General features: G+C 38.5%; 1 protein-coding gene across 5 annotated transcripts in view; it reads left to right on the forward strand.

Moving 5' to 3' along the window:
* TMEM87A (transmembrane protein 87A) overlaps nt 1–27,377 on the forward strand; it is a 51,770-nt gene that overhangs the window by 11,370 nt on the left and 13,023 nt on the right. For 2 of the 5 annotated variants that reach the window (XM_032619124.1, XM_032619145.1), the window contains exons 7-15: nt 3,204–3,321; nt 8,014–8,075; nt 8,887–9,070; nt 10,293–10,392; nt 12,683–12,776; nt 13,581–13,652; nt 16,135–16,243; nt 17,159–17,217; nt 18,126–18,229. In XM_032619124.1, coding sequence (XP_032475015.1) covers nt 3,204–3,321; nt 8,014–8,075; nt 8,887–9,070; nt 10,293–10,392; nt 12,683–12,776; nt 13,581–13,652; nt 16,135–16,243; nt 17,159–17,217; nt 18,126–18,229 — 902 coding nt within the window. Of the gene's footprint in view, nt 1–3,203; nt 3,322–8,013; nt 8,076–8,886; nt 9,071–10,292; nt 13,071–13,580; nt 13,653–14,273; nt 14,343–16,132; nt 16,244–17,158; nt 17,218–18,125; nt 18,230–27,377 lie in introns of all 5 variants that reach the window. The other 3 variants (XM_032619154.1, XM_032619135.1, XR_004347984.1) reach the window with 2 other exon arrangements.

A 27,377-nucleotide genomic window follows, 5' to 3' on the forward strand; every position in this document is an offset into this window, starting at 1 on the left:
GGCCTACTCAGGCCTCTCTTGGGCTGCTTACTATTTTACCATGATTTTTATAATTAACTCCCAGTTGATGTACATTGAGTTGCTTCCAAATTTTCACTGTTATGGATAGAATCATGTTCATAGTGTCTAGCCGTATCTTTGTGCACATTTATAATATTTTCTTTAGCCTAAATTCCTAGAGGTGGAACTGTTGGGTCCAAGTATATGCACAGTTTATAAATTCTTTTGTAATGTTTTGTCAGAGTGCTCTAGAGAAAAGTTGTAGTGATTTGTGGTCCCAAGAAAGTAAGATTGCGTTTCTCTCTTTCCTCACAAACAATGGCTATTATAATTTAAAACAGATTTATGCAGTTTTTCAGGTTAAATTTTTGTAAATTGTATTAAAAAATAATTGTTGATGCTGAATATCCATTTACATGCATATTGGCTGTTTGTAATTGTGCTTTATTCAGTGGTCTTCTGTGCATAGCATACTTTTAAGTTCTACTCAGGGCTTGAGCCCTGTTCCCAGTGATTAAAGCTGGCTGAAAAGATGACCCTGTTGAATATCACAAGTAGTATTTAGAAATATTTAGTTTGTTTATAGTCAAAAGAAGTCAAAGAATTATCTGTCCTTTGGTTATTCTTCCTGAAATTGAGCCTAAGAGAATATAATCCTATTTAAAGGATACTAATAAGTTCAGTATCTCTACCCACTTTTATTAAAACTCTGATAAAACATGTTTTTTAGAGGAAGGGGCCTCTCTCTGTCCCTTCCCCTAAGAAAAGATTTAATATCTTGATTAACTGAATTTTCTGGTTTGATTTAAGGAATAATGTGATATGTTGACTATTATAATTTTTTTTCTATTAATAAGTTTTATTTTTTGGAGCGGTTTTAGGTTCACAACAAAATTGAGCAAAAAACACAGAGAGTTCCCGCATACCACCTCCACAAATGCACACTCACACTCCCACACCATCAGCATCCTGCACCAGTGTGGTACACTTGTTACAATTGATGAGCCATCATTGACACATCATTATCAACTGAAGTCTAGTTTACATTAGGGTTAGTTCTTTATGTTGTACATTCTTTGGGTTTTAAGAAGTGTAAAATGACAGATAAACACCATTATAATATCATACAGAATAGTTTCGTTACCTTAAAAATCCCCTGTGCTCCAGTTATTCATCCCTCCCTATCCCCAAGCCCCTGGCAATCACTGATTTTTTTTTTTTACTGTCTCTATAGTTTTGCATCTTCCAGGATGTCATATAGTTGGAATCATATATAGTCTTTTCAGATTGGTGTCTTTCACTTAGTAATACGCATTTAAGGTTTCTCCATGCCTTCTCCTGGCTTGATAGTTCATTTCTTTTTAGTGCTGAATAATATTTCATTGTCTGGATGTACCACAGTTTGTTTATCCATTCACCTGTTGAAGGAGCTAGTAATAGTATCTGATAGGATTGTTGTGAGAATTAAAGAAAGTAATAAATATTACATGCTTAACAGAGTGCCTAGCCTATGAATATTATTTTTACAGGGTCAAAATATCTATATTTCAGAGTTAAGTGCAAACTTTATCAAATCTTGGAATATGAGAATCAGTCCCTTTGAGATTTGTAAGAGGTAATTTTTAAGATATGTAAAATTAATAGCAGAGCAGCTTATTATACCAAAGTTTTACTGGTTAATGAACAGTTAAGTTCAGGAGAGGTTCAGTGGATAAATAGGACATGATTACCTGTAACTTTGAATATGTACAGTTTTCTTACAAAGTGCCCCTGCATTTTGTCAGAAAGAGACTATCAGGCAGAGGTAAATCAACGTATGATTCAACATGACATTTATGTCCTTAAGTTACTAAGATAACCTAGTAAATGTAAAGCTGAAGAATCATTTAATCTGCTTTGTTTTGACACTTTGAATTTGTATCATGGAGTATAATTTTTGAACTCTTGTTCAGAATTTTCTTGGGTTGTAGGATAATTTTAGCATTTGAGAAAAGCTGTGGCTCCCTAGGAAAATGCAGAATCTATTATCCACTTTGAGGGGTTTCATAGATCAATGAAGCTTACCCAGAGGTCTCTGGATAAAAGTTCCCTTTAAGACCAGAAAGTAATAAATTGCAAGTCTAAGTAGTAGTGCCTCCTTTCAGACATGAGGAAGAAGCAGCCAAGCTTTTTCTATGTTCATCTCCCTCGTCTTTCTGTTTTAGTCTTGCTTTTGTGAAGGTCCATAGTCCATCTAGCATTTAAGGCAACACATCCTTTGATGGCTTTTTGGTAGGACTGTGCACAGACTAACTGGCTTTGGATCAGGTAACCAGTTCCATAAACAATGGAGGCTATTTATTCTACTTTCTTGACTTTGGGGGACAGTGACTCTTGCTTTCCATATAGCCTAGCCAAGATTAAATTTTTGATATAAATGTGAGACCTCGTTAGCAGAAATTGTGGTGGTCTTGGGAAGGGCATTGAGCAAAGGGAATTAGATTCAGGAGCTGGTGTTTATAATTCACCGATGTCATCATGGGTGATTTTTTCCAGGTGATTTAAATTAAATTTCTTTAGTTTGTTTGGGATATCTGTGTAAAATATAACCTAGCATCTTAGCATGGCTTAAGTAGAGTTTCATTTTAGGAATTTAAATTGAGGTTTTCTTTGTTAAAAGAAAAATGTTAAACATGAGATTTTTGTGTATAACAAAATATAAGATGTCCTGCCTTTTAGTAATTTATAATTAACCTACTTTATTGTATACGCTGTAGGCCTGTTTGTTTTGTTTTGGCTACTGTTTTAATGAGTAAAAGTGAAGGACTCAACCAAGTTTCTGGGCACATTCTGGAACGAAATATTCATATTGTGTAATTAACCTGTGGGGTTTTTTTTGCCACTTTGTAATTTTTAAATTAATTTTTATTGGATTATAGTTGCTTTACAATGTTTTGTTAGTTTCTGCTGTACAGCAAAATGAATCAGCTTTACATATACATATATCCCCTCTTTTTTGGATTTCCTTCCCATTTAGGTCACCACAGTGCATTAAATAGAGTTCCCTGTGCTATACAGTATGTTCTCATTAGTTATCTGTCTTATACATAGTATTAATAGTGTATATGTGTCAATCCCCATCTCCCAATTCCTCACCCACCTCCCGCCAACCTGTGTTCTTAATTCTTAAGATTGGGAGATTTGATGTCTTCTTTCTTCTCTAGGTAATGCATGAGCCCTTGAAAACTTGGCAAGATGCACCATACATTTTTATTGTACATGTTGGCATTTCACCCTCCAAAGAATCATCAAAAGAAAATTCACTAAGTAATCTTTTTACCAGTAAGTACATTTTGTTTCTTTTTATCATTTGTATTACTGTTATCTAGCTGTGTCGCATGGTGGGTAGTGTAAAATTGCTTTAAAGAGGTAATAATAAGGGGAATTCCATTGCCGTCCAGTGGTCCGGACTCCATGCTTCCACTGCAGAGGGCACAGGTTCGATCCCTTGTCAGGGAACTAAAATCCCACAAGCCACGCAGTGCAGCCAAAAAAATAAAGAGGGAATAATAAATTAAGAATGTTGTCAAGTAGAAAAATTGAGGGAGAGAAATTAACATTTTTCTGCATTCAATATGTATGTGATAGGCACTTCATGTATGCTTTCTTATTATGTATTATAGATACTAGATTTCATTTTCCTTCATTTGATCCTCCTGCTTTTAAAATTTTCAATTAGTATTATGTTCTCAGTAGACTTGTTAAAACTTAGTTATGAAGTCAAAACTTGGAAATTTTTAAATCAACTGACTTGGATAATTTTTTAATGTCTCAATTTTTCTTAGTGTTCTCCTTTCTACTTTTGCTGCCCAGTTTAGGGATTCATCATTTCTTACCTAGAATTTTACAATAACTTACTAATTGGTCTTATCTTCTGTGGTTTCTTTTTTTGTTTCTTCCTTCTCTTTTACAGTTTTCTTCCCTCCCCTGCTTTCTCAAGTAGAATGTTGAATAGAAACAATGATGGTGGCCATCCTTTCTTGCTCCTGACTTTATTGGCAATATTAGCACATTTCACCATTAAGTATGATGTTTACTATAGATTTTTTATTGTCTTTTTTTTTTTAAGATTTTTATTTTATTTATTTTTTGGCTGCGTTGGGTCTTTGTTGCTGCACGTGGGCTTTCTCTAGTTGTAGTGAGCGGGGGTTACTCTTTTGTTGGCAGTGCGTGGGCTTCTCATAGCCGTGGCCTCTCATGTTGCGGAACACGAGCTCTAGGCACGTGGGCTTCAGTAGTTGCGGCATGCAGGCTCAGTAGTTGTGGCTCCCGGGCTCTAGAGCGCAGGCTCAGTAGCTGTGGCGCATGGGCTTAGTTGCTTCACGGCATGTGGGATCCTCCCTGAGCAGGGCTCAAACCCGTGTCCCCTGCATTGGCAGGTGAACTCCCAACCACTGCACCACCAGGGAAGCCCCACTGTAGATTTTTAAAAAATATTCTTTATTTGGTTCAGGATATTTCTTTCTATTCTTGGTTTACTAAGTGAATTTTTTTCTTTTTTTAGTATTGAGAATGAATACTCAGTTTTGTGGAATGCTTAACTGTATTGATTAAATTGATCATATAGATTTCCTCGTTTAATCTGTTAATGTGATGCATTGCATTAACTGGTTTTCTAATGTTAAACCATTCTTGAATTTCCAAGATGCCACTATTTAGCTTTGATACACACACACACACACACACACACACACACACACACACACACACAGATTCTATTTTCCAGAATTTTATTTAGAGTTTTTTGTCATATGTTCAAAGTAAGATTGGCCTATGATTTTAATTTCTTGTACATCTTCTATGGGTTTTGGCATCCAGGTTATGCGAGTTTCGTACGATGAATCAGAGAATGTCCCGTTTTTATATTCTGTTGAGCAGTTTTTGTAAGGATAGAATTATCCATTCCTTGAATGTTTGATAGAACTCACTTATGATAGTGTTTTGGCCTGATGTTCTTTTTTTCCCTCATGAAGGTTTTTGGTTTTTTGGGGTTTTTTTTTGGCTTACTGTGCAGCATGCAGGATCTTAGTTCCCCGACCAGGGATCGCCCTGCAGTGGAAGCACGGGGTCTTAACCACTTGACCACCAGGGAAGTCCCATGCCATGAGGATTTTAAACAACTGATATATTTTCTTTCTTTCTTTCTTTATTTTATTTTTGGCTGTGTCAGGTCTTAGTTGCAGCACGCAGGATCTTTTGTTGCGGCACATGGGCTTCTCTCTAGTTGTGGTGTGCAGGCTCCAGAGTGCGTGAGCTCTGTAGTTTGTGGCACTTGGGCTCTCCAGTTGAGGCACGCAGGCTCAGTAGTTGTGGCACGAGGGCTTAGTTGCCCCGCAGCATGTGGGATCTTAGTTCTCCAACCAGGGATCGAACCCACATCCCCTGCTTTGGAAGGTTGATTCTTTACCACTGGACCACCAGCGGAGTCCCAACAACCGATTTATTTTCTTTAATAGTAATAAGTATTTTAGCTTTAGTTTTTCTGTTTTTCCTTGAATCAGGGTTTTTCTTTTTTTTCCCACTGAGAAATTGTCCATTTCATTCAAGATTTCAAATTTGCTAGCCTAAAGTTAGTAATGATATTACTTTACAAAAAAAAAAATCTTTTTTTATTCTTAATATTGCTTTTGTGACTTCTCTTTTTAACTTTTAAAATATTTCTAGAATTCTATTTTACTATATTTTTATCCCAATGAACCAGCTTCTGGTTTTGTTCATTTTTCTATTTCATTGTCTATTTCATTAGTTTCTACTTTCGTCTTTATTCTTTATTTCATTTGACTTAATTTTAAACTTTTGTTTTTTATGGATTCTTGTATTGAATGTTTAATTCCCAAGACAGAGATGGGTCTTATTCTCCATAGTAATATGGAATATAGCAGATCTAGGCAAACCAGAGGTGGCCTGGCAGTTTCTAGACCCAAGACATATGTATATCCTCCTGTATCTAGGCCCATGGCTTCCTAATGAGTAATAGTCTTCAAGGAGCATTTGCCAAGATTTACCTTGTACCTTCTTTCTTTGAAAAGGGTGGAGAAGAAACCTTGCTCCACTCTACTTCAGGCTCTTCATGCATCAAATCTGGCTCTGCTTCCCCTTTATCTTAGACTCCTACTAATTTCAGTGATCCCACAGGAGCTGCACGCTCAACTACTGTAGCATACTTTGGGGCCCAGAGTCCACCATGACCATGGATTCAACCTCATGCACTGTTCTGAGTTTTTGTTCAGTTTTGATACATGGAGCTGTTTATCTTGTTTTTGAGCTCATGTCCTTTTTGTTTCCTCTCTTTTTTGTTTTTGTTTTATACATCTGTTGTTTGGAACTAAAAAGACGATACTCAAAACTTAACTACACCTTGTGAAAGTCCTAAAATTCTCTCTCTAAAACACTTTTATCATCTTTCTTACCTTCATTAAAACCTTTGATATCTTCCTGTTACTATAAAATGTCCAATTCTGCAGCAAGGCTTACAAACTCTACAAATTGTCCCAGTTTACCTTTTGCTGCCTTGTGTCAAAATGTTACTGTATGGTACCATATGGAGTCTCGAACTACATGTTCTTTAAATATATCATGCATTTTCACACCAGTCTTCGTTCATGTAATGTCCTCTACCTGGATGGCTTTTTACTTCATCATAGAAAATACACACTCATCCTTCTGGGTTTGGCTCAGGGGCACAGTTCTCTGTTGCTTTCCAACTCTCTGTCCCCTGAAGATAGTAATCCACTAGATGGCAGAAAACATCCTCTACATCTTTCCATCTCCTGTATTTTCCATAGTGTGTGTCACATGGTAAGTGCTCAGTAAATGTATGTTATATTTTAGCATAGAGCAGGGATTAGCCAACTTTTTCTTAAAGTGCCAGATAGTAAATATTCTCTCTGCTACAACTACCCAGCTCTGCCACTGTGGTGTAAATGTAGCCATCAACAGTATGTAAGTAGGTGGATGTGACTATTTTCCAATAAAACTTTGGAATAGATGGCCAGATTTGGTCCATGTGCTATATTTTGCTGACCCCTGCTGTAGAGTCAACAAAGAATTGACAAATATTTACTAATTATTTTATTTACTCTTTTATTAAATTAAGAGGGCTTAGATTACTAACCAGTTCAGCTATGAAATTTTTGTGATTGCTATTATGGGATGCTCTAATATAAGTATTAGACCTGATTTACTTTTAATAATGGTATGTCCTTTTTGCTTGATAAAAATTAGTAGGAAATTTTTGTTGAATAGTCTCTCTCTGGTGATAGATATCACTTCTTAGATAAATCAGTTTATTTATTAATCATACTTAATATTTATCCAAGTAGTTTTATCACTTACAATTTTAAAGTAGTTATAGGTTTGCTTCAGGAAGGCAAATCTTTCAAATTCTTGTTACTGTCATTTGTTCTGCTTCATTAAATACTTCCTTATTATTAAGCACCTTCTGAAAATGATATATTAATTATGAAAGTCACATAAAGTTAAAGTAGGTAAAAATGAAAGAAAGCAGTAGGAAAATATAGGTAAGGAGAGAGAAAAGAAAAAAGAGGGCAGCAGAATGAAGGAATGAAGTCCAATACTTTCAAAGCATATTAGTGATGTAAGAAAAAGCATACATGAAGTATGTTTGGAATTTAGAGGAGATGGGGAATAGTTCCACTTGGGCAGCTCACCAGGTTTTGTGGAGGAAATACATTCAACTTAGTCTTTAAAGGATGTGAGTATGGGAACAGAGGGCTTTTCCACCTAAGGTAGTGACTAGAGCAGAGTCATGCTGAGGCCTGTGCAGGACACAGCACAAACCATCAGAACACTTTATGAATTTCAGAGTGCTTTACAAATGTAATATTCACCAGGATTGAAATGGTAAAAGTAAATTACCCAATGGAGTTTTCATTAATTTAATCAAATATCAGACAATGTTCTTGTTTAATTTTTTCATTCTTTACATTAATTCTGAGGACTGTGTTTTGGCAGTGACTGTTGAAGTGAAAGGTCCCTATGAATACCTCACGCTTGAAGAATACCCATTGATGATTGTAAGTGAACTTATATTCTTTAACCTCAACATTAAATGAGTTTAGCTTGAAAGATTGTCCATGTTTTGTGGCAGTATTAAAGACTTGTTCCTGAACAGTTCAGAAAATACTGCTTGTAGTTCTGTACTTACTTCCTACTAGAATGTGATCTTGGAAGTGTCAGTGAACCCCCCTGTGCCTCATTTTCTCATTTGTAAAATGAAGTCAGTGACTTGTGGAATTTTAGAGTTGGAAAGTACCTCAAAGGTCATTTCACCTCTCACATCCTCTCTAGGATCCAAAATGGGGTACTTCTTAAAACCCTATAGTTTCTGATCCCATTTAGGATGAGTAAATGATGACACTTTCTCCTTTTCAGTCTGTGTGTCTGAGAACATCCTTAATCTGTTTTCAGATTTCTTTTGTTTGTGGAGTTTTTTTCTTTTTCCTTGTACTTTTATAGTTTTCCCACTCTGTTGTGTTTCCTTGCCTTCAGCTGTATCCTAACCCTACCGTGCCTTTTTTCCTCTCATTGTCTTCATTTAAATAATTTTAGATTGTGAGTTGAAAAAACTCTTTTAATACAAAAGACTGGTCACTCTCTAAGGGAAACTCTTAGGTAGTCTCTCTCTGCCCGAGAGGAGACAGTTTTTTCATCTTAGTATTGAACTTCAAAGAAATAAAATATGTATATGTATATTTTTATGTATATGTATATTTTTATGTATATGTAGTATGTATATTTTTTACATTATGTTAAGACTGTGTATTGATTCTAAATTGGCTCTTGGCCTTAATCCTTCTTTTTCTCTTTTACCCACTTGGATGACAGTTTTTCATGGTGATGTGTATTGTATATGTCCTATTTGGTGTTCTGTGGCTGGCATGGTCTGCTTGCTATTGGAGAGATCTCCTGAGAATTCAGTTTTGGATTGGTGCTGTCATCTTCCTGGGAATGCTTGAGAAAGCTGTCTTCTATGCAGAATTTCAGAATATCCGATACAAAGGAGAATCTGGTATGTGACCAAAAAATGTTTGCCAGTTTGTTAGTGATTGGCAGGTGAAACTTAAGACGATTTTCCTAAGGTCAGCAGTCATTAAGTAGCTGTTACTTTGCAGTTACTTAATTATTAGAATAACTTAAGCAGAATCACTATGATTATGACTTTGTTTTTAATCTCTTAAATTGTGGGTTCAGTTATTTAAGAGTAATTTTATTGAAATAAACCCACAAAAGTTACTACAGTAGTGGCCACTTTGGGACTGTTATTATCATTATTGAATATCAGTTGCTGTTGATTTTTAAGGTACCATTATTATATGCATCTAAGAAAGAAGGTAAATACTGCTAATTTAATTGTAAGATGCCATTGATTGTAAGACCTACCTTGATTTCAGAGATACTGGGTTGGGGGGCGGGGTTGGTAAAATATAGTAATACCAAGAAAATAGGAGGGTATTTATGGTTTAGTAAGGTGAACAGGTAGTGATAGAAATTGTTTCGTACTGAAGTTTTTTTTTTTTTTTTTTGCGGTACGTGGGCCTCTCACTGCCGTGGCCCCTCCTGCCGCGGAGCACAGGCTCCGGACACGCAGGCCCAGTGGCCACGGCCCACGGGCGCAGCCGCTCCGTGGCATGTGGGATCTTCCCGGACCGGGGCACAAACCCGCGTCCCCTGCATCGGCAGGCGGACTCTCAACCACTGCGCCACCAGGGAAGCCCTGAAGTTTTTTTTGTGATAGCTTCAGTTCTCTCTCATCAGACCATTTAATTCTTAATAATTCTTGTTGCAAGATATACTAATTAGATCTTTCCCTGGTCTTTGAAATGGCTTGAAAATAATAGATGTGAAAGTGAGTTGAAAATTCTGTGTTGTGTTTTGTGCTCTCCTACATATAGGTAGCTATATTTCACAGTTTTTTAAACTGGGAGGAATATTCCTTAGATGCTATAAATTGTTGAAGTAGGCTGAGGTATTTTGCTGAGGTTTTAGTGAAGCGGGAGGTGGAGGGGGAAGGTAAATTGAGCACACCCAGATTGCTATCCACATGAGTAAGATACTAAGTGATATCAGCTTGTACTTGTAAACATCGCAGAAGAGGTATTCTTTTTAAGTAGGACTAATATCAGTGCTTATTCTGAAGAGTGTTAGAAATCTACATTCTGGTTCTAGAATTGTGCCTTTTCCCAAACCTAGTTTACATACTGCGTTTTTCCCTCCTTTTTTCTTCCTTACAGTCCAAGGTGCCCTGATCCTTGCAGAGCTGCTTTCAGCAGTTAAACGCTCACTGGCTCGAACCCTGGTCATCATAGTTAGTCTGGGATATGGCATAGTCAAGTAAGTATTAACTTCCTATATGGAAGAGCAAATTAAAATGCTGATTAAATTGAAACAGTGTTACAGGTTTCCAGTGTAATTCTGAAAGTCGATATAAGAAATATTTCTGAAATCAAAGGTATCTGAAATATTGTAGATTTGTAAAAGTTGGAAAAATATTAGTGTTTCATTTTACTACTTAGAATTTAAGGAGCATCTGCAGGAAAACTTGCAGTATAGCAAATGACATTGAAACATCAAACTTTTAAACTTACTGTGACTTTCCTCTTCCAAAGTATTCTTGCAAATCATATTTTTTTAATGGGAAGAGCATTCTTGAGTGCCTTCTATATATTAGACATTCTAGGCCCTAGGGATACAGCAAGAAAACAAAAGACTTGGAGTTTACATTTGTGGACAGACTGGTGCACAGATAAAAATACGTGAGTAAAATAAAAATACGTGAATGAAAAATCTAATATGTCAGTGAGCAGATAAAGCAGGGAAAGCATATAGAGTTCTAGGCAGGAGGTGGAACTTTCATTTGTAAATATGGTGCTCAAGGAAGGCTTCACTTTGGCAGTTAAGCAAAGATCCAAGTTGGTGAAGAAGCTATATGTACACCAGGGGAAGAAATGTTAAGATGTGGTCAGATTCTTTTATATTTTGAAGGTAGAGCCAGTAGACTTTGCTGGTAGATCAAATGTGTGATGTGAAAGAGGAATCAAGGATGATGCCAACTATTTTGATCTAGAATCAAGGATAATGTCAACTATTTTGATCTAAGCAAGTGGAAGGACGGAACTGACGTTTACTGAGTTCAGGAAGATCTTAAATGGAATAAATTTGGAGTGGAGGCAGGATTAGAAGGTCAGTTAGATATCCAAATGAGGGAAGTAGGAGGGAGAAATTAAGGCAGAGATATAAATTTGGGAGTCATAAGGATGTAGCTGTTATTTAAAGCCATTAAGACTGGATGTGATCATCAAGGAAGTGAGTGTATACAGAGAAGAGGTCAAAGGACTGAGCCCTTGGACTATTATTATTTAGAAGTCAATGAGGTGAAGTAGAATTAGGACAGAGGAAATTGAGTAGTGACCAGTGAAGTGGAAGACAAAGCTGAACACTGTTTCAAGGGGGGAGTGATTAATTGTGTCAAGTAAGAGGATTGAGAAGTGATCACTGGATTTAACTACATGGAGGATATTAGCGACCTTAAATGAGAACAGCTTTGATGAAGGGGTAGGACAAAAAGCTTGATTGGAGTGAGTTTAAGAGAGAATAAGGGGAATTCTCTCTTAAATAGGGGGAGAGGAATTGGAGTTAGGTATAGACAGTTATTCAAGGAGTTTTGCTTTAAGTGGAATTAAAGAAATGGGGGACTTTAATTTTTTAAATTTATTCATTTATTTAAAGGAGTTTTGCTTTAAATGGGATTAGGGGAATGGGGGGTTCTCACTTTTAAAATGTATATGTTCATTTAACATATGTGGTTGCCTCCTGTATGCCAGGCAGTATTCTGGGTTTCTAAGATAACACCATTGGGGAAATAAATTCCTGCTCATTTGCAGTTTTTCTAGCATATAACAAAATATAAGGACAAATATTGCTAAGCCTTAGGTAGACATGATTTAAGGCAGTGCACCTCATAATGTAATGCACTAATGAATCACCTGGGGATCTTGTTAAAACGTAGATTCTGATTCAGAGGTACTTTGAGTATCAAGGATCTAAGATTTTTCCTCCTTGACACAGAAGCTACTCAGACTTTTCACATTTTGCTGGACTTTGAGCTTGATAACAGACTAATGAGTTTTAATAAGATTTTGATTGTATTAAGGAATTGTTAACATTTTTAGATTTGATAATATTGTGGTTATGTTTTTTCAAAGTCCATATCTGTTTAAAAACATACGGAAATACATATAAATAAAAGGTAAGATCTAGGATTTGTTTCAGAATAGTATGGGAGGATGGAAGTGGATAAGGTGTGCATGGGGCAGGATTAGATGGCTTTTGGGACTGGATGATGGTTTTATAGGGGTTCATTATACTATTGAATATGTTTCAGAATTCTCTGTAATAAAAAGTTTTTTTAAAAATGCAGTAACCAGGGACCGGATCTCAAGTTCTAGAGTTCACTGTCTTGATTTAAGACCATATGTCTGTCTGAGTTTTTCCTCAGCTGAATCAAGTATGTCTGGCTTATATCTGTTAAGTTGTTGGCCTGCGTTAATCAACATGAGTTTTTGTTACTTAGCTTGTCTCGGGGTTTGTTGCATTTGTACTCATTTCTTTGCTTCCTCTTTAGGCCTCGCCTTGGAGTCACTCTTCACAAGGTTGTGGTAGCAGGAGCTCTTTATCTTTTGTTCTCTGGCATGGAAGGGGTCCTCAGAGTTACTGGGGTCAGTATTGCTTAATCAGAATTTTTGTGGTCATTTCAGATAATATAGTTTTTGTCTTGAGGAGGTTAATTGGAAATGTCTGTGGGCTTCTTTACTACTTCCTCTAAGTCACCTTTGAGCTGTGGTTTACCAAACGTATGTATAATTCATTTTTTCTTTTTAATCTATCTATTAGAGCTTCATAAATTTAATGTGTGATGGGGAATGAACGCTTTCCCACCTGTCCCCAGATTACTGCTTATTTACTAGTTCCCCAGTGGGAAGCAGCAATGGAGCAGCTGGCTCCATTCTTGCGTAAGTGACAAACATTGTAATCATGCACTTGCTGGTTAATCTGATTTTTGTTTTAAAGTGACAGTGCTCTTTGCTTAATCAGCACTTGCATTTCAGAGGCTTTCTTAAAATTCAACTGATGATACTTTACATAATTATTTACAATTACATAATTATGCCTTTTGTTAGGGAAGGAAACCAAAGCACTGAGACATATGTGATAAAGAAATTTATGTTAGAGCTGGATTAATGTGAAGAAGTGGGCCTCCCTAGGTCATTCCAGTTATTTTCCTATTTATTTAAAAATTTCTGTCTGCAATAACTTGTTAGATTCAAGATGGTAAATGCTGTAAACTTTTCTCTCAATTAAACTGGGCTCAGTAAGTTTTGCAACAAATTGCCCCTTAAATGAAACACTTTATGGATGCAAATTTGGTTTTCAAACCACACTGTCCTCTGTATGTAATTTCCTTAGACTTTCAGCAACTTTAACCACCTGTCAATTTCATTTTCTTTCTTCTGCTGCTGTAGTATTTTTCTTATCCCTTGGCTTTGATAGTAAACCTGGCCCTCTCAGCAATTGATGCCTGTATTATTTTATGGATATCCTTTCAGTAATGCCCTGGTGATTGGGTAGTTAGGGTTAAATAAATAGCGTCTTAAACTTTATGAAAGCAAGCAGCATAGTTTTGGAGATAGATACTTGCCTTACATCTTATTTTGAAAAATACATTGTATATTACAGTTCCAGAAATCAATAATTCTTAGTATATTAATGATGCAGTAATTTTAAATATGAGAAGGGTCTTTAGGACTTATAGCCAAAACCAAAATGATGGGAACTGATAGGATGGAATGGGAACTTATACTGCCATAAAGTTTTTGGTGTGGTCGCTTCTTACCATCGATCTTAGGGTGCTAAGAACTCTATTAGCACGTTATAACTCTGTATTAAAAAACACTTATTAGTTGGCAGCACGTTTCGTTGTACTGAGATTGTAATCAACAATTTGTGTGAAATGCTTATAGCTGTATATTATACATGATGGTTTATCAGAAGGGAAGAACGATGCAGGTGCCAAATGTTACTACCTTTTTGTTTTCTTTCAGTTCAAATGCAAAACCACTCCAGATGATTATATAAATGCAGAATCTTGTGCTGGTTTCATCTCTGTTCCTCTCTGGACATCTCTTTTTTCACCACCTCTTTTTCTTTGTCTGCAGGCCCAGACTGATCTTGCTTCCTTGGCCTTTATCCCCTTGGCTTTCCTAGACACTGCCCTGTGCTGGTGGATATCCTTCTCATTGGATTCTTTGATGGCAGTCCATTTTCTCCTTTTGGAGATGGGTTTCCATTGATCTTTCTGCAAAGGTTTTTTTTTTTCTTTTTAACAGTTTTGTTGATTACTCCTTAGTCTGGGATTAGGGTGTTTTTAGTCTAACAACCTGAGGCCTCAGGTAAGCAGTTTTTTTGGTTTTAAGTTTTAAAATTGCATCAGAAATTGGTGACTGTGATCTGAGCACAAGATAAAAGCTTGTGGCTTTCCTTTTTTTTTTTTTTTATGAACATTTCACTTTGATTTTGGACTTATTTGTGCACCCCACTTAGCGTTAGAATCACTGGCCGCTCTGCTCCTGACATTTCTTTCAGCCTCTAGGAATTATTAAATGCTTTGAAAATTATGAAAAGATTTTGATGCTTTAAATGTGGTTTGGGGACTACATAAGGTTGTTTGACTCTCTTAAAATACTATGTAGGTTTAGCATATTTAAATCGTTACAGGGTAAGTGTTTTATATCCCTGTTCAAAAGCTGACTTGGGATTGTCTGAAGGCTTCCACTCTTTGAAGTAAATATTGATTCATTTACAGGTGAAGTCAGTCAGCACGTAACAGACAAATTTCTATTTAAGTAATCTTTTTCTCTTGCTTCTTAAAATTAAATACTGTTTATTAGGGACTTGGCCTATTGGATGAAGGATTTGACTTTTGGGACTTTTATCCTTTTTTTTTTTTAATTTGTGTTGGTTTTTGTGTATTTGCTTCTATGTGCAATATTACTGTCTTGATAAACTGTTATAAATGGCTGAATGTAAACAAAATAATAATTTTATGGATTTGAGTAGATGATCATATATCAAAAATCTTTGAAATTGAAGTGTTCTTGCTTCAAATGGTCAAGCTTTTCTAGATCAATATCTTTCAAGTGTGCTTTGTGAACCTCTATAAATATTGGGAGGAGTGGGGAGAGGAAAGTGGGACTGGACCAAACAATGAGATAACCCAGTGTTTAGGTAGCAGCTTGTTAATAAGTCTTTGTCAAAGCACAGACCAAGCTCCACCTCATTCATTTTTGTATCTGCTCATTCTGAAAGTCAGACATGAGAGCAGATATCCTCTTCAGTAGTCATCAATTCCCTTCCTGTCTTCCGTGGCAACTTCTGCTTGGGAATAATGTTCTGAAAATGGAGAGTCATTACTTTTAGAGCCTAACTGCGAGGAATACTCAGCCAATTGTAATTGTACTGTCCTTTTAATTCAGGATTGATCTGGCAGCTGATGGCTGTTCTCTTAATATGGCACAAGGGGTCTAAGTGTAGAACTCTGGAAGGTTGTAGGCACAAGTGTATTTATGACCCTAGACTGGATTACCTGGGACAGTGAGAACAGAGCTACCTACCTTAAAGGAAGAGAGAAGATAATGCTAACTTCTCTTCCCTTACCTGTTACTCATTTTCATTTCATTTTCTTCCATTTGTCATTCTTTTTCTTTTTTCTTTTTGTTTCTCTAGAAAGCTGCTTCCTGTCTTTATTTCTCTTTTTAATATTTTCCTCTTTTTTCTTCTTATTTTTCTCCATTCTCATTTTATCCTGGTTCTGTCTTCTCTTCAGTATCTCATTAAAAATGAAGACTTTCTTATTAATCATGGTGAAGCTTGGGGTGTTTGTGAGATTGAGAATAAGAGAGCTGTAAGGCCTCTGGGATCCATAGCTCTATCATTATAACCCCACATCCTCAGAAACTTGAGGATTAATTTAATAGCTTATGGTTTTTCTGAATGTTGATTTCCTTGACCTTCAAACACATATTTATTAGCCTGACTCAAACAATGAAGCTATTAAAACTTCGGAGGAACATTGTAAAACTCTCTTTGTACCGACATTTCACCAACACACTTATCTTGGCAGTGGCAGGTAAGTTGGGGACTTTCTTCCTGATGTTTAAATGTGATCCTTTTAGAACAGAGATTCTTAACCTGAGAGGTTATAGGTGTGCTCTGTAAAATTACATAGAAAAGTTTTGTGCATTTTACTTGGGGAAGGGGTCTTTAGCTTTTGTCATTCTCCAAGGAGTCTGTGGTTCAAAAAAGGTTGAGAACCATTTAGTTTAAGTATAATAGATGAAAATTAATTCAGCTGTTAGTATATCCTGTCTCCATTCTTTTTCTTGAGCCAAGTTAGCTTGAGTGCCATAGAGCATTCAGATTCCTTTTAGAAGACATTAATACTTACTTGGTTTTATTAAATAGCTATAGTATTTTAGGTTAGGGTACATTACCATTATACTCCTTTTACGTATGTTACTAAGCATGCATAAAATATAGACATTAGGTAGACCATAGCCAAAGTAGGCTTATTTTCTGCCTTTTGGCCCTTGTCGCGGGAAAAGTGAAGTCTGGCCTGTGATTGGAACCAACAGTTATGTTTGTCCTGCAGTCATTTTATCAGCCTTTTTTTTCCCCATCTGACCAGCTAAAGAAAAATTAGCATTACTATACTAAGGATAAAGGAAGGGAAAAAATTGTATTATTGATATTGCTGGGAAAAGCCACGTTTCCAATAACTTCATTTACAATTCTCAGGGTTACTGAAGTAGCCAGGTAGTAAACAAAACTATTCTTTAAGTACAGAAAGGTTTGACAAGAGTACATGGGCCTTGTATAGAGTAATTAAGTAAATTTGTATTGAATAAATATGTTAAAATAACAGAAAGTGACGGTGATGTTTGGGGGTTAGGGATGTGGGGGATTCCACTTAACCAGAATTGGAGAATGTAATTGGGGATATAAACCAACATTCATACTGACCACGTTTTATATTTCCTCTTAGCATCTATTGTGTTTATCATCTGGACAACCATGAAGTTCAGGATAGTGACTTGTCAGTCGGTGAGTTAACAAACACATGCATTTAGGAATAGTGTACTGTTTGTTATACACAGACAATGATGTTGATGACAGTGGTAAGGTTTGTACCTTATAAAAAATTAGGGTTAGGGCTTCCCTGCTGGCGCAGTGGTTGAGAGTCCGCCTGCGGATGCAGGGGACACGGGTTCGTGCCTCGGTCTGGGAAGATTGCACATGCCGCGGAGCCTGTGCTCTGCAGCGGGAGAGGCCACAACAGTGAGAGGCCCGCGTACCGCAAAAAAAAAAAAAAAAAATTAGGGTTAGGTCTCCACTCTGAGGGTTAGTATGCTTCTCTCCTCCTGAGTATTCTATATGTATCATATACTATATATACTAGTAGTTCAAGAGAATTTTATAAGTGATAACTACAGTCTGCCATAACCCAATTTTGCTTTAACTAAAAATTCTCAAATAAGAAATCCAGAGTCTTAAATACTAAGTATGTGTGAATAATGCTAATCTGAGTAAAAACCATGTCCTTAAGATCTGAGCACAAAGACTATGGCCAGTAGCATTTCTTTGGAGGCAGCTATGGCTCTGTTTTGGTAAAACTAAATAAATGAAAACGAAAATTATAAAAAATAACAACCTGATGTTACTTTCTCTTACCTTATGTAAAAACCCTTCCCTAAAGATTCTCAGAGCTATAACGAAGCATTGACAAGCACTCTGTTTGGTTAGTGCCTTTTCTTTAACAATGGTAATCACTACAAGGGAAGAAATTAGGTTCATTCACTTTGTGCTTGGTGCAGTGCTTGTTAGCATATATAGCAGGCCCTTAGTAAATATAAGTTGAATGAATAAACAAGTAGTTCTTGTTCTATGCAAAGGGTTTTGCGAACAAAGGGTTAAGATAATGTATATAAATGTATTTTTTCCCCTTTTGGTAGGATTGGCGGGAGCTGTGGGTGGATGATGCCATCTGGCGGTTGCTGTTCTCCATGATCCTCTTTGTCATCATGGTTCTCTGGCGACCATCTGCAAACAACCAGAGGTTTGGGGATTCTTCTTTTTTTTTTTTAAATATCTTTATTGGGGTATAATTGCTTTACAATGGTGTGTTAGTTTCTGCTTTACAACAAAGTGAATCAGCTATACATATACATATGTTCCCATATGTCTTCCCTCTTGCGTCTCCCTCCCTCCCACTCTCCCCATCCCACCCTTCCAGGCTGTCACAAAGCACCGAGCTAATATCCCTGTGCCTTGCGGCTGCTTCCCCCCAGCTATCTACCTTACTACGTTTGTTAGTGTGTATATGTCCATGACTCTCTCTCGCCCTGTCAAAACTCACCCTTCCCCCTCCCCATATCCTTAAGTCCGTTCTCCAGTAGGTCTGCGTCTTTATTCCTATCTTACCCCAAGGTTTTTCATGACATTTTTTTCCCTTAAATTCCATATATATGTGTTAGCATACGGTATTTGTCTTTTTCTTTCTGACTTACTTCACTCTGTATGACAGATTCTAGGTCTATCCATCTCATTACAAATAGCTCAATTTCATTTCTTTTTAAGGCTGAGTAATATTCCATTGTGTATATGTGCCACATCTTCTTTATCCATTCATCCGATGATGGGCGCTTAGGTTGTTTCCATGTCCTGGCTATTGTAAATAGAGCTGCAATGAACATTTTGGTACATGACTCTCTTTGAATTTTGGTTTTCTCAGGGTATATGCCAAGTAGTGGGATTGCTGGGTCATATGGTAATTCTATTTGTAGTTTTTTAAGGAACCTCCATACTGTTCTCCACAGTGGCTGAACCAATTCACATTCCCACCAGCAGTGCAAGAGTGTCCCCTTTTCTCCACACCCTCTCCAGCATTTATTGTTTCTAGATTTTTTGATGATGGCCATTCTGACTGGTGTGAGATGATATCTCATTGTAGTTTTGATTTGCATTTCTCTAATGATTAATGATGTTGAGCATTCTTTCATGTGTTTGTTGGCATTCTGTATATCTTCTTTGGAGAAATGTCTATTTAGGTCTTCTGCCCATTTTTGGATGGGGTTGTTTGTTTTTTTGTTATTGAGCTGCATGAGCTGCTTGTAAATTTTGGAGATTAATCCTTTGTCAGTTGCTTCATTTGCAAATGTTTTCTCCCATTCTGAGGGTTGTCTTTTGGTCTTGGTTATGGTTTCCTTTGCTGTGCAAAAGCTTTGAAGTTTCATTAGGTCCCATTTGTTTATTTTTGTTTTTATTTCCATTACTCTAGGAGGTGGGTCAGAAAGGATCTTGCTGTGATTTATGTCATAGAGTGTTCTTCCTATGTTTTCTTCTAAGAGTTTGATAGTTTCTGGCCTTACATTTAGGTCTTTAATCCATTTTGAGCTTATTTTTGTGTATGGTGTTAGGGAGTGATCTAATCTCATACTTTTACATGTACCTGTCCAGTTTTCCCAGCACCATTTATTGAAGAGGCTGTCCTTTCTCCACTGTACATTCCTGCCTCCTTTATCAAAGATAAGGTGTCCATATGTGCGTGGGTTTATCTCTGGGCTTTCTATCCTGTTCCACTGATCTATCTTTCTGTTTTTGTGCCAGTACCATACTGTCTTGATTACTGTTGCTTTGTAATATAGTCTGAAGTCAGGGAGCCTTATTCCTCCAGCTCCTTTTTTCGTTCTCAAGATTACTTTGGCTATTCGGGGTCTTTTGTGTTTCCATACAAATTGCGAAATTTTTTGTTCTAGTTCTGTGAAAAATGCCAGTGGTAGTTTGATAGGGATTGCATTGAATCTGTAGATTGCTTTGGGTAGTAGAGTCATTTTCACAATGTTGATTCTTCCCATCCAAGAACATGGTATATCTCTCCATCTATTTGTATCATCTTTAATTTCTTTCATCAGTGTCTTATAATTTTCTGCATACAGGTCTTTCGTATCCTTAGGTAGGTTTATTCCTAGATATTTTATTCTTTTTGTTGCAATGGTAAATGGGAGTGTTTTCTTGATTTCACTTTCAGATTTTTCATCATTAGTATATAGGAATGCCAGAGATTTCTGTGCATTAATTTTGTATCCTGCTACTTTACCAAATTCATTGATTAGCTCTAGTAGTTTTCTGGTAGCATCTTTAGGATTCTCTATGTATAGTATCATGTCATCTGCAAACAGTGACAGCTTTACTTCTTCTTTTCCGATTTGGATTCCTTTTATTTCCTTTTCTTCTCTGATTGCTGTGGCTAAAACTTCCAAAACTATGTTGAATAAGACTGGTGAGAGTGGGCAACCTTGTCTTGTTCCTGATCTTAGTGGAAATGCTTTCAGTTTTTCACCATTGAGGATGATGTTTGCTGTGGGCTTGTCATATATGGCTTTTATTATGTTTAGGAAAGTTCCCTCTATGCCTACTTTCTGGAGGGTTTTTATCATAAATGGGTGTTGAATTTTGTCGAAAGCTTTCTCTGCATCTATTGAGATGATCATATGGTTTTTCTCCTTCAATTTGTTAATATGGTTTATCACATTGATAGATTTGCGTATATTGAAGAATCCTTGCATTCCTGGAATAAACCCCACTTGATCATGGTGTATGATCCTTTTAATGTGCTGTTGGATTCTGTTTGCTAGTATTTTGTTGAGGATTTTTGCATCTATGTTCATCAGTGATATTGGCCTGTAGTTTTCTTTCTTTGTGACATCCTTGTCTGGTTTTGGTATCAAGGTGATGGTGGCCTCGTAGAAGGAATTTGGGAGTGTTCCTCCCTCTGCTATATTTTGGAAGAGTTTGAGAAGGATAGGTGTTAGCTCTTCTCTAAACGTTTGATAGAATTCACCTGTGAAGCCATCTGGTCCTGGGCTTTTGTTTGTTGGAAGGTTTTAAATCACAGTTTCAATTTCAGTGCTTGTGATTGGTCTGTTCATATTTTCTATTTCTTCCTGATTCAGTCTTGGCAGGTTGTGCATTTCTAAGAATTTGTCCATTTCTTCCAGATTGTCCATTTTATTGGCATAGAGTTGCTTGTAGTAATCTCTCATGATTTTTTTTATTTCTGCAGTGTCAGTTGTTACTTCTCCTTTTTCATTTCTAATTCTATTGATTTGAGTCGTCTCCCTTTTTTTCTTGATGAGTCTGGCTAGTGGTTTATCTATTTTGTTTATCTTCTCAAAGAACCAGCTTTTAGTTTTATTGATCTTTGCTATTGTTTCCTTCATTTCTTTTTCATTTATTTCTGCTCTGATTTTTATGATTTCTTTCCTTCTGTAGCTTTGGGGTTTTTTTGTTCTTCTTTCTCTAATTGCTTGAGGTGCAAGGTTAGGTTGTTTATTCGAGATGTTTCCTGCTTCTTAAGGTGGGCTTATATTGCTATAAACTTCCCCCTTAGAACTGCTTTTGCTGCATCCCATAGGTTTTGGGTCGTTGTGTCTCCATTGTCATTTGTTTCTAGGTATTTTTTTATTTCCTCTTTGATTTCTTCAGTGATCACTTCATTATTAAGTAGTGTATTGTTTAGCCTCCATGTGTTTGTATTTTTTAAAGATCTTTTCCTGTAATTGATATCTAGTCTCATGGCGTTGTGGTCGGAAAAGATACTTGATACAATTTCAGTTTTCTTAAATTTACCAAGGCTTGATTTGTGATATGATCTAGATATTATCTATCCTGGAGATATGATCTATCCAAGATATGATCTATCCTGGAGAATGTTCCATGAGCACTTGAGAAAAATGTGTATTCTGTTGTTTTTGGATGGAGTGTCCTATAAATATCAATTAAGTCCATCTTGCTTAATGTATCATTTAAAGCTTGTGTTTCCTTATTTATTTTCATTTTGGATGATCTGTCCATGGGTGAAAGTGGGGTGTTAAAGTCCCCTACTATGAATGTGTTACTGTTGATCTCCCCTTTTATGGTTGTTAGTATTTGCCTTATGTATTGAGGTGCTCCTATGTTGGGTGCATAAATATTTACAATTGTTATATCTTCTTCTTGGATCGATCCCTTGATCATTATGTAGTGTCCTTCTTTGTCCCTTTTAATAGTCCTTATTTTAAAGTCTATTTTGTCTGATATGAGAATTGCTACTCCAGCTTTCTTTTGGTTTCCATTTGCATGGAATATCTTTTTCCATCCCCTTACTTTCAGTCTGTATGTGTCTCTAGTTCTGAAGTGGGTCTCTTGTAGACAGCATATATAAGGGTCTTGTTTTTGTATCCATTCAGCCAATCTGTGTCTTTTGGTGGGAGCATTTAGTCCATTTACATTTAAGGTAATTATCGATATGTATGTTCCTATTTCCATTTTATATATTGTTTTGGGTTCGCTACTATAGATCATTTCCTTCTCTTGTGTTTCGTGTCTAGAGAAGTTCCTTTAGCATTTGTTGTAAAGCTGGTTTGGTGGTGCTGAACTCTCTCAGCTTTTGCTTGTCTGTAAAGGTTTTAATTTCTCCATCAAATCTGAATGAGATCCTTGCTGGGTAGAGTAGTCTTGGTTGCAGGCTATTCTCCTTCAGCACTTTCAGTATGTCCTGCCACTCCCTTCTGGCTTGTAGGGTTTCTGCTGAGAGATCAGCTGTTAACCTTATGGGGATTCCCTTGTGTGTTATTTGTTGTTTTTCCCTTGCTGCTTTTAATATGCTTTCTTTGTATTTAATTTTTGACAGTTTGATTAATATGTGTCTTGGCGTGTTTCTCCTTGTATTTATCCTGTATGGGACCCTCTGTGCTTCCTGGACTTGATTAACTATTTCCTTTCCCATATTAGGGAAGTTTTCAACTATAATCTCTTCAAATATTTTCTCAGTCCCTTTCTTTTTCTCTTCTTCTTCTGGAACCCCTATAATTCGAATGTTGGTGCGTTTAATGTTGTCCCAGAGGTCTCTGAGACTGTCCTCAGTTCTTTTCATTCTTTTTTCTTTATTCTGCTCTGCAGTAGTTATTTCCACTACTTTATCTTCCAGGTCACTTATCCGTTCTTCTGCCTCAGTTATTCTGCTATTGATCCTATCTAGAGTGATTTTAATTTCATTTATTGCATTGTTCATCGTTGCTTGTTTCATCTTTAGTTCTTGTAGGTCCTTGTTAACTGTTTCTTGCATTTTGTCCATTCTACTTCCAAGATTTCGGATCATCCTTACTATCATTATTCTGAATTCTTTTTCAGGTAGATTGCCTATTTCCTCTTCATTTGTTAGGTCTGGTGGGTTTTTATCTTGCTCCTTCATCTGCTGTGTGTTTTTCTGTCTTCTCATTTTGCTTATCTTACTGTGTTTGGGGTCTCCTTTTTGCAGGCTGCACTTTCGTAGTTCCCGTTGTTTTTGATGTCTGTCTCCAGTGGCTAAGGTTGTTTCAGTGGGTTGTGTAGGCTTCCTGGTGGAGGGGACTAGTGCCTGTGTTGTGCTGGATGAGGCTGGATCTTGTCTCTCTAGTGGGCAGGTTCACGTCTGGTGGTGTGTTTTGGGGTGTCTGTGGCCTTATTATGATTTTAGGCAGCCTCTCTGCTAATGGGTGGGGTTGTGTTCCTGTTTTGCTAGTTGTTTGGCATAGGTTGTCCAGCACTGTGGCTTGCTGGTCGTTGAGTGAAGCTGGGTGCTGGTGTTAAGATGGAGGTCTCTGGGATATTTCCACTGTTTAATATTATGTGGAGCTGGGAGGTCTCTTGTTGACCAGTGTCCTGAAGTTGGCTCTCCTACCTCAGAGGCAGAGCCCTGACTCCTGGCTGGAGCACCAAGAGCCTTTCATCCACACAGCTCAGAATAAAAGGGAGAAAAAGTAGGGAGAATTAGTAGAAGTATGAGTAAAGAAAGAAGGAAAGGAGGAAAGGAAGGAAGGAAGAAAGAAGGAAAGAAAGGAGGGAGGGAGGGAGGGAGGAAGGAAGGAAGGAGGGAAAGAAGGAAAAAGGACAGAAAGAAAGATGATACAGTAAAAATAAAATAAAGTATAATATAGTTATTGAATTAAAAAATATTTAGAAAAAAAAAAAAAAGGACGGATAGAACCTTAGGACAAATGTTGGAAGCAAAGCTATACAGAGAAAATCTTACACAGAAGCATACACATACACCTTCACAAAAAGAGGTAAAGGGGGAAAAATCATAAATCCTGCTCCCTGAGACCACCTCCTCAATTTGGGGTGATTCGTTGTCTAAAGGAGGGAAGGAAGGAAGGAAAGAAAGAAAGAACGAAGGTAAAGTATAATAAAGTTATTACAATTAAACTTAATTATTAAGAAAAAGAATTTTAAAAAAAAAGTCATGGACGGATAGAGCCCTAGGACAAATGGTGGAAGCAAGAGTATACAGACAGGATCTCACACAGAAGCATACACGTACACATTCACAAAAAGAGGAAAAGGGAAAAAAATCATAGATCTCGCTCCTAAATTCCACCTCTTCAATTTGGGATCATTCCTTGTCTATTCAGGTATTCCACAGATGCAGGGTATATCAAGTTGATTGTGGAGCTTTAATCCGCTGCTTCTGTGGCTGCTGGGAGAGATTTCCCTTTCTCTTCTTTGTTCTCACAGCTCACAGGAGCTCAGCTTTGGATTTGGCCCTGCCTCTGCGTGTAGGTCGCTGGAGGGCGTCTGTTTTTTCGCTCAGACAGGACGGGGTTAAAGGAGCCGCTGATTCGGGGCCTCCGGCTCACTCAGGCCGGGGGTTGGGGGATGGGGGTAGGAGGGGCACTACGTGCGGGGCGGGCCTGCGGCTGCAGAGGCAGCGTGACGTTGCGGCAGAGGCCGGCGTGATGTTGCACCAGCCTGAGACCCGCCGTGCGTACTCCCGGGGAAGTTGTCCCTGGATCCCGGGAACCTGGCAGTGGCGGGCTGCACAGGCTCCGCGGAAGAGGGGTGTGGAGAGTGACCTGTGCTCGCACACAGGCCCCTTGGTGGCGGCAGCAGCAGCCTTAGCGTCTCCCGCCCGTCTCTGGGGTCCGCGGTTTTAGCCGCGGCTCGCGCCCGTCTCTGGGGTTTGCGCTTTCAGCCGCGGCTCGCGCCCGTCTCGGGGGCTCGCGCCCGTCTCGGGGGCTCGCGCCCGTCTCGGGGGCTCGCGCCCGTCTCGGGGGCTCGCGCCCGTCTCGGGGGCTCGCGCCCGTCTCTGGGGCTCGCGCCCTCAGCCGCGGCTCGCGCCCGTCTCTGGGGTTCGCGCTTTTAGCCGCGGCTCGCGCCCGTCTCCGGAGTTCCTTTAAGCAGCGCTCTTAAACCCCTCTCCTCGCGCACCAGGAAACAAAGAGGGAAGAAAAAGTCTCTTGCCTCTTCGGCCGGTGCAGGCTTTTCCCCGAACTCCCTCCCGGCTAGTCGTGGTGCACTAACCCCTTCAGGCTATGTTCAAGCCGCCAACCCCAGTCCTCTCCCTGAGCTCCGTCCAAAACCAAAACCCGAGCCTCAGCTCGCAGCCCCGCCCGCCCCGGCGGGTGAGCAGACAAGCCACTCGGGCTGGTGAGTGCCGGTCAGCACCGATCGTCTGTGCAGGAATCTCCCCGCTTTGCCCTCCGCACCCGTCGCTGTGCACTACTCCGCGGTCCCGAAACTCCCCCCTCTGCCTCCCGCAGTCTCCGCCCGCGGAGGGGCTTCCTAGTGTGTGGAAACTTTTCCTCCTTCACAGCTCCCTCCCACTGGTGCAGGTGCCGTCCTTATTCTTTTGTCTCTGTTTTTTCTTTTGCCCTACCCAGTTACGTGGGGAGTTTCTTGCCTTTTGGGAGGTCTGAGGTCTTCTGCCAGCCTTCAGTAGGAGTTCTGTAGGAGTTGTTCCACGTGTGGATGTATTTCTGGTGTATCCGTGGGGAGGAAGGCGATCTCCGCGTCTTACTCTTCCGCCATCTTCAAGGTCCCCCCGGGGATTCTTCTTATTTACGCTGCTAACCACTGAATGGCCACGTTATCGATTGGGGTGGTTCAGTGGGTGACACTGTCAGGGCCATATCATGTAATGGAAACAGTACTCATTGGGTCTGGACTCAGGAAATTGGATTCATGTCTCAGCTGTCCTATTAATGTGAGTTGTGTTTTTTGGCATGCTGCCTCTTTTCACCTCTCTGAACCTTAGTTTCCTCTTCATAAAAGAGGGGGAATTGATACCTATTGATATGAGGTCCCTTTCAGTTCTGACATCTTCTGTTAATATAAGTATTTGTATGGGTAAATAAGGGAGGTAGACAGATTGTGACAATTGTAATGAGAGTCTCACCTATCTAGTGTCCAGAAGGAAATAACAATTTCTATAGTCAGTAGCTCAGCTTATTTTGTAACAACAGAGAGGGTAAAATGAAAACTTAAGTGACTGACTATGGAATAAAAATCAACATGTGAATTTGCTTTGTCTAACTATAGGCAAATCTCAGTTATTTACGAATTGGCTATCTTTATTTTGTTACTAGCCATGCCTTTATTCCCCTTCTTTTTTTCCCCCTCTTCATGTGCTTTTAGACAGTTAAGAGCTTATATTATGCAGCTATACCACCGACGAAGGAAAAGGATGAGATGGTATAACTAAGGGTCTTGTGACCCTCCTTTACATTAATCTTTTTTTTTTTTGTAGATAGACCTCTTGCAGATTTATTTCTGTGTCGTGTTATATATAGATATATGTATATATACTCTTTTTATTACAATATATCCCCTGCCCTTCCCCCACCAAACTCACAAAAGGAAGAATAAATCCTTCCAGGATTGCCATCAGGCTTTCTAAGATAGTCAGGGCCAAGAATGAACCATCTCACAACAGCTCAAGAAACAGCTGCCCTTAGGCTATGGAGTCATCAAAGCAGTAGCATTCCAGGACCCAAGGTCAGGAAAGAGGAAAGGAAACAACAGCAGTGTGACAGGATTCTGGGGTGAAAGTGTCCTAGACTTTCATCAATGACTCCTAGAAAGGCAGGCTGGCTCCCAGAACTCTCAGGATGGGAATAAAGGTGGGAGCCCTGTGGCTCTTCAGATGCTCCCCAAATAGCCTGGGGGCAGGGAGTAGGAGCTGGGGGTTAGGTATGCAGGGCTTGGGTGGTGGGAGAAGGAACACGTGTGGGTTATGCTGAGGACATAGCAGCCCCACCTACTCAATGACATATAATAAACAGGGACGGATGCTGGCTTCTAAAGAAATAGGGGAGAGAGCATGGCAGGGAGCAGGAGGGAACAATGGGACACATAAGAAAGTTAGGTACAGGACTTCCCTGGTGGCTCAATGGTTAAGAACCCGCCTG

The sequence above is a fragment of the Phocoena sinus genome, chromosome 2 (assembly GCF_008692025.1).
Source record: "Phocoena sinus isolate mPhoSin1 chromosome 2, mPhoSin1.pri, whole genome shotgun sequence".
NCBI classification, from domain to species: domain Eukaryota; kingdom Metazoa; phylum Chordata; class Mammalia; order Artiodactyla; family Phocoenidae; genus Phocoena; species Phocoena sinus.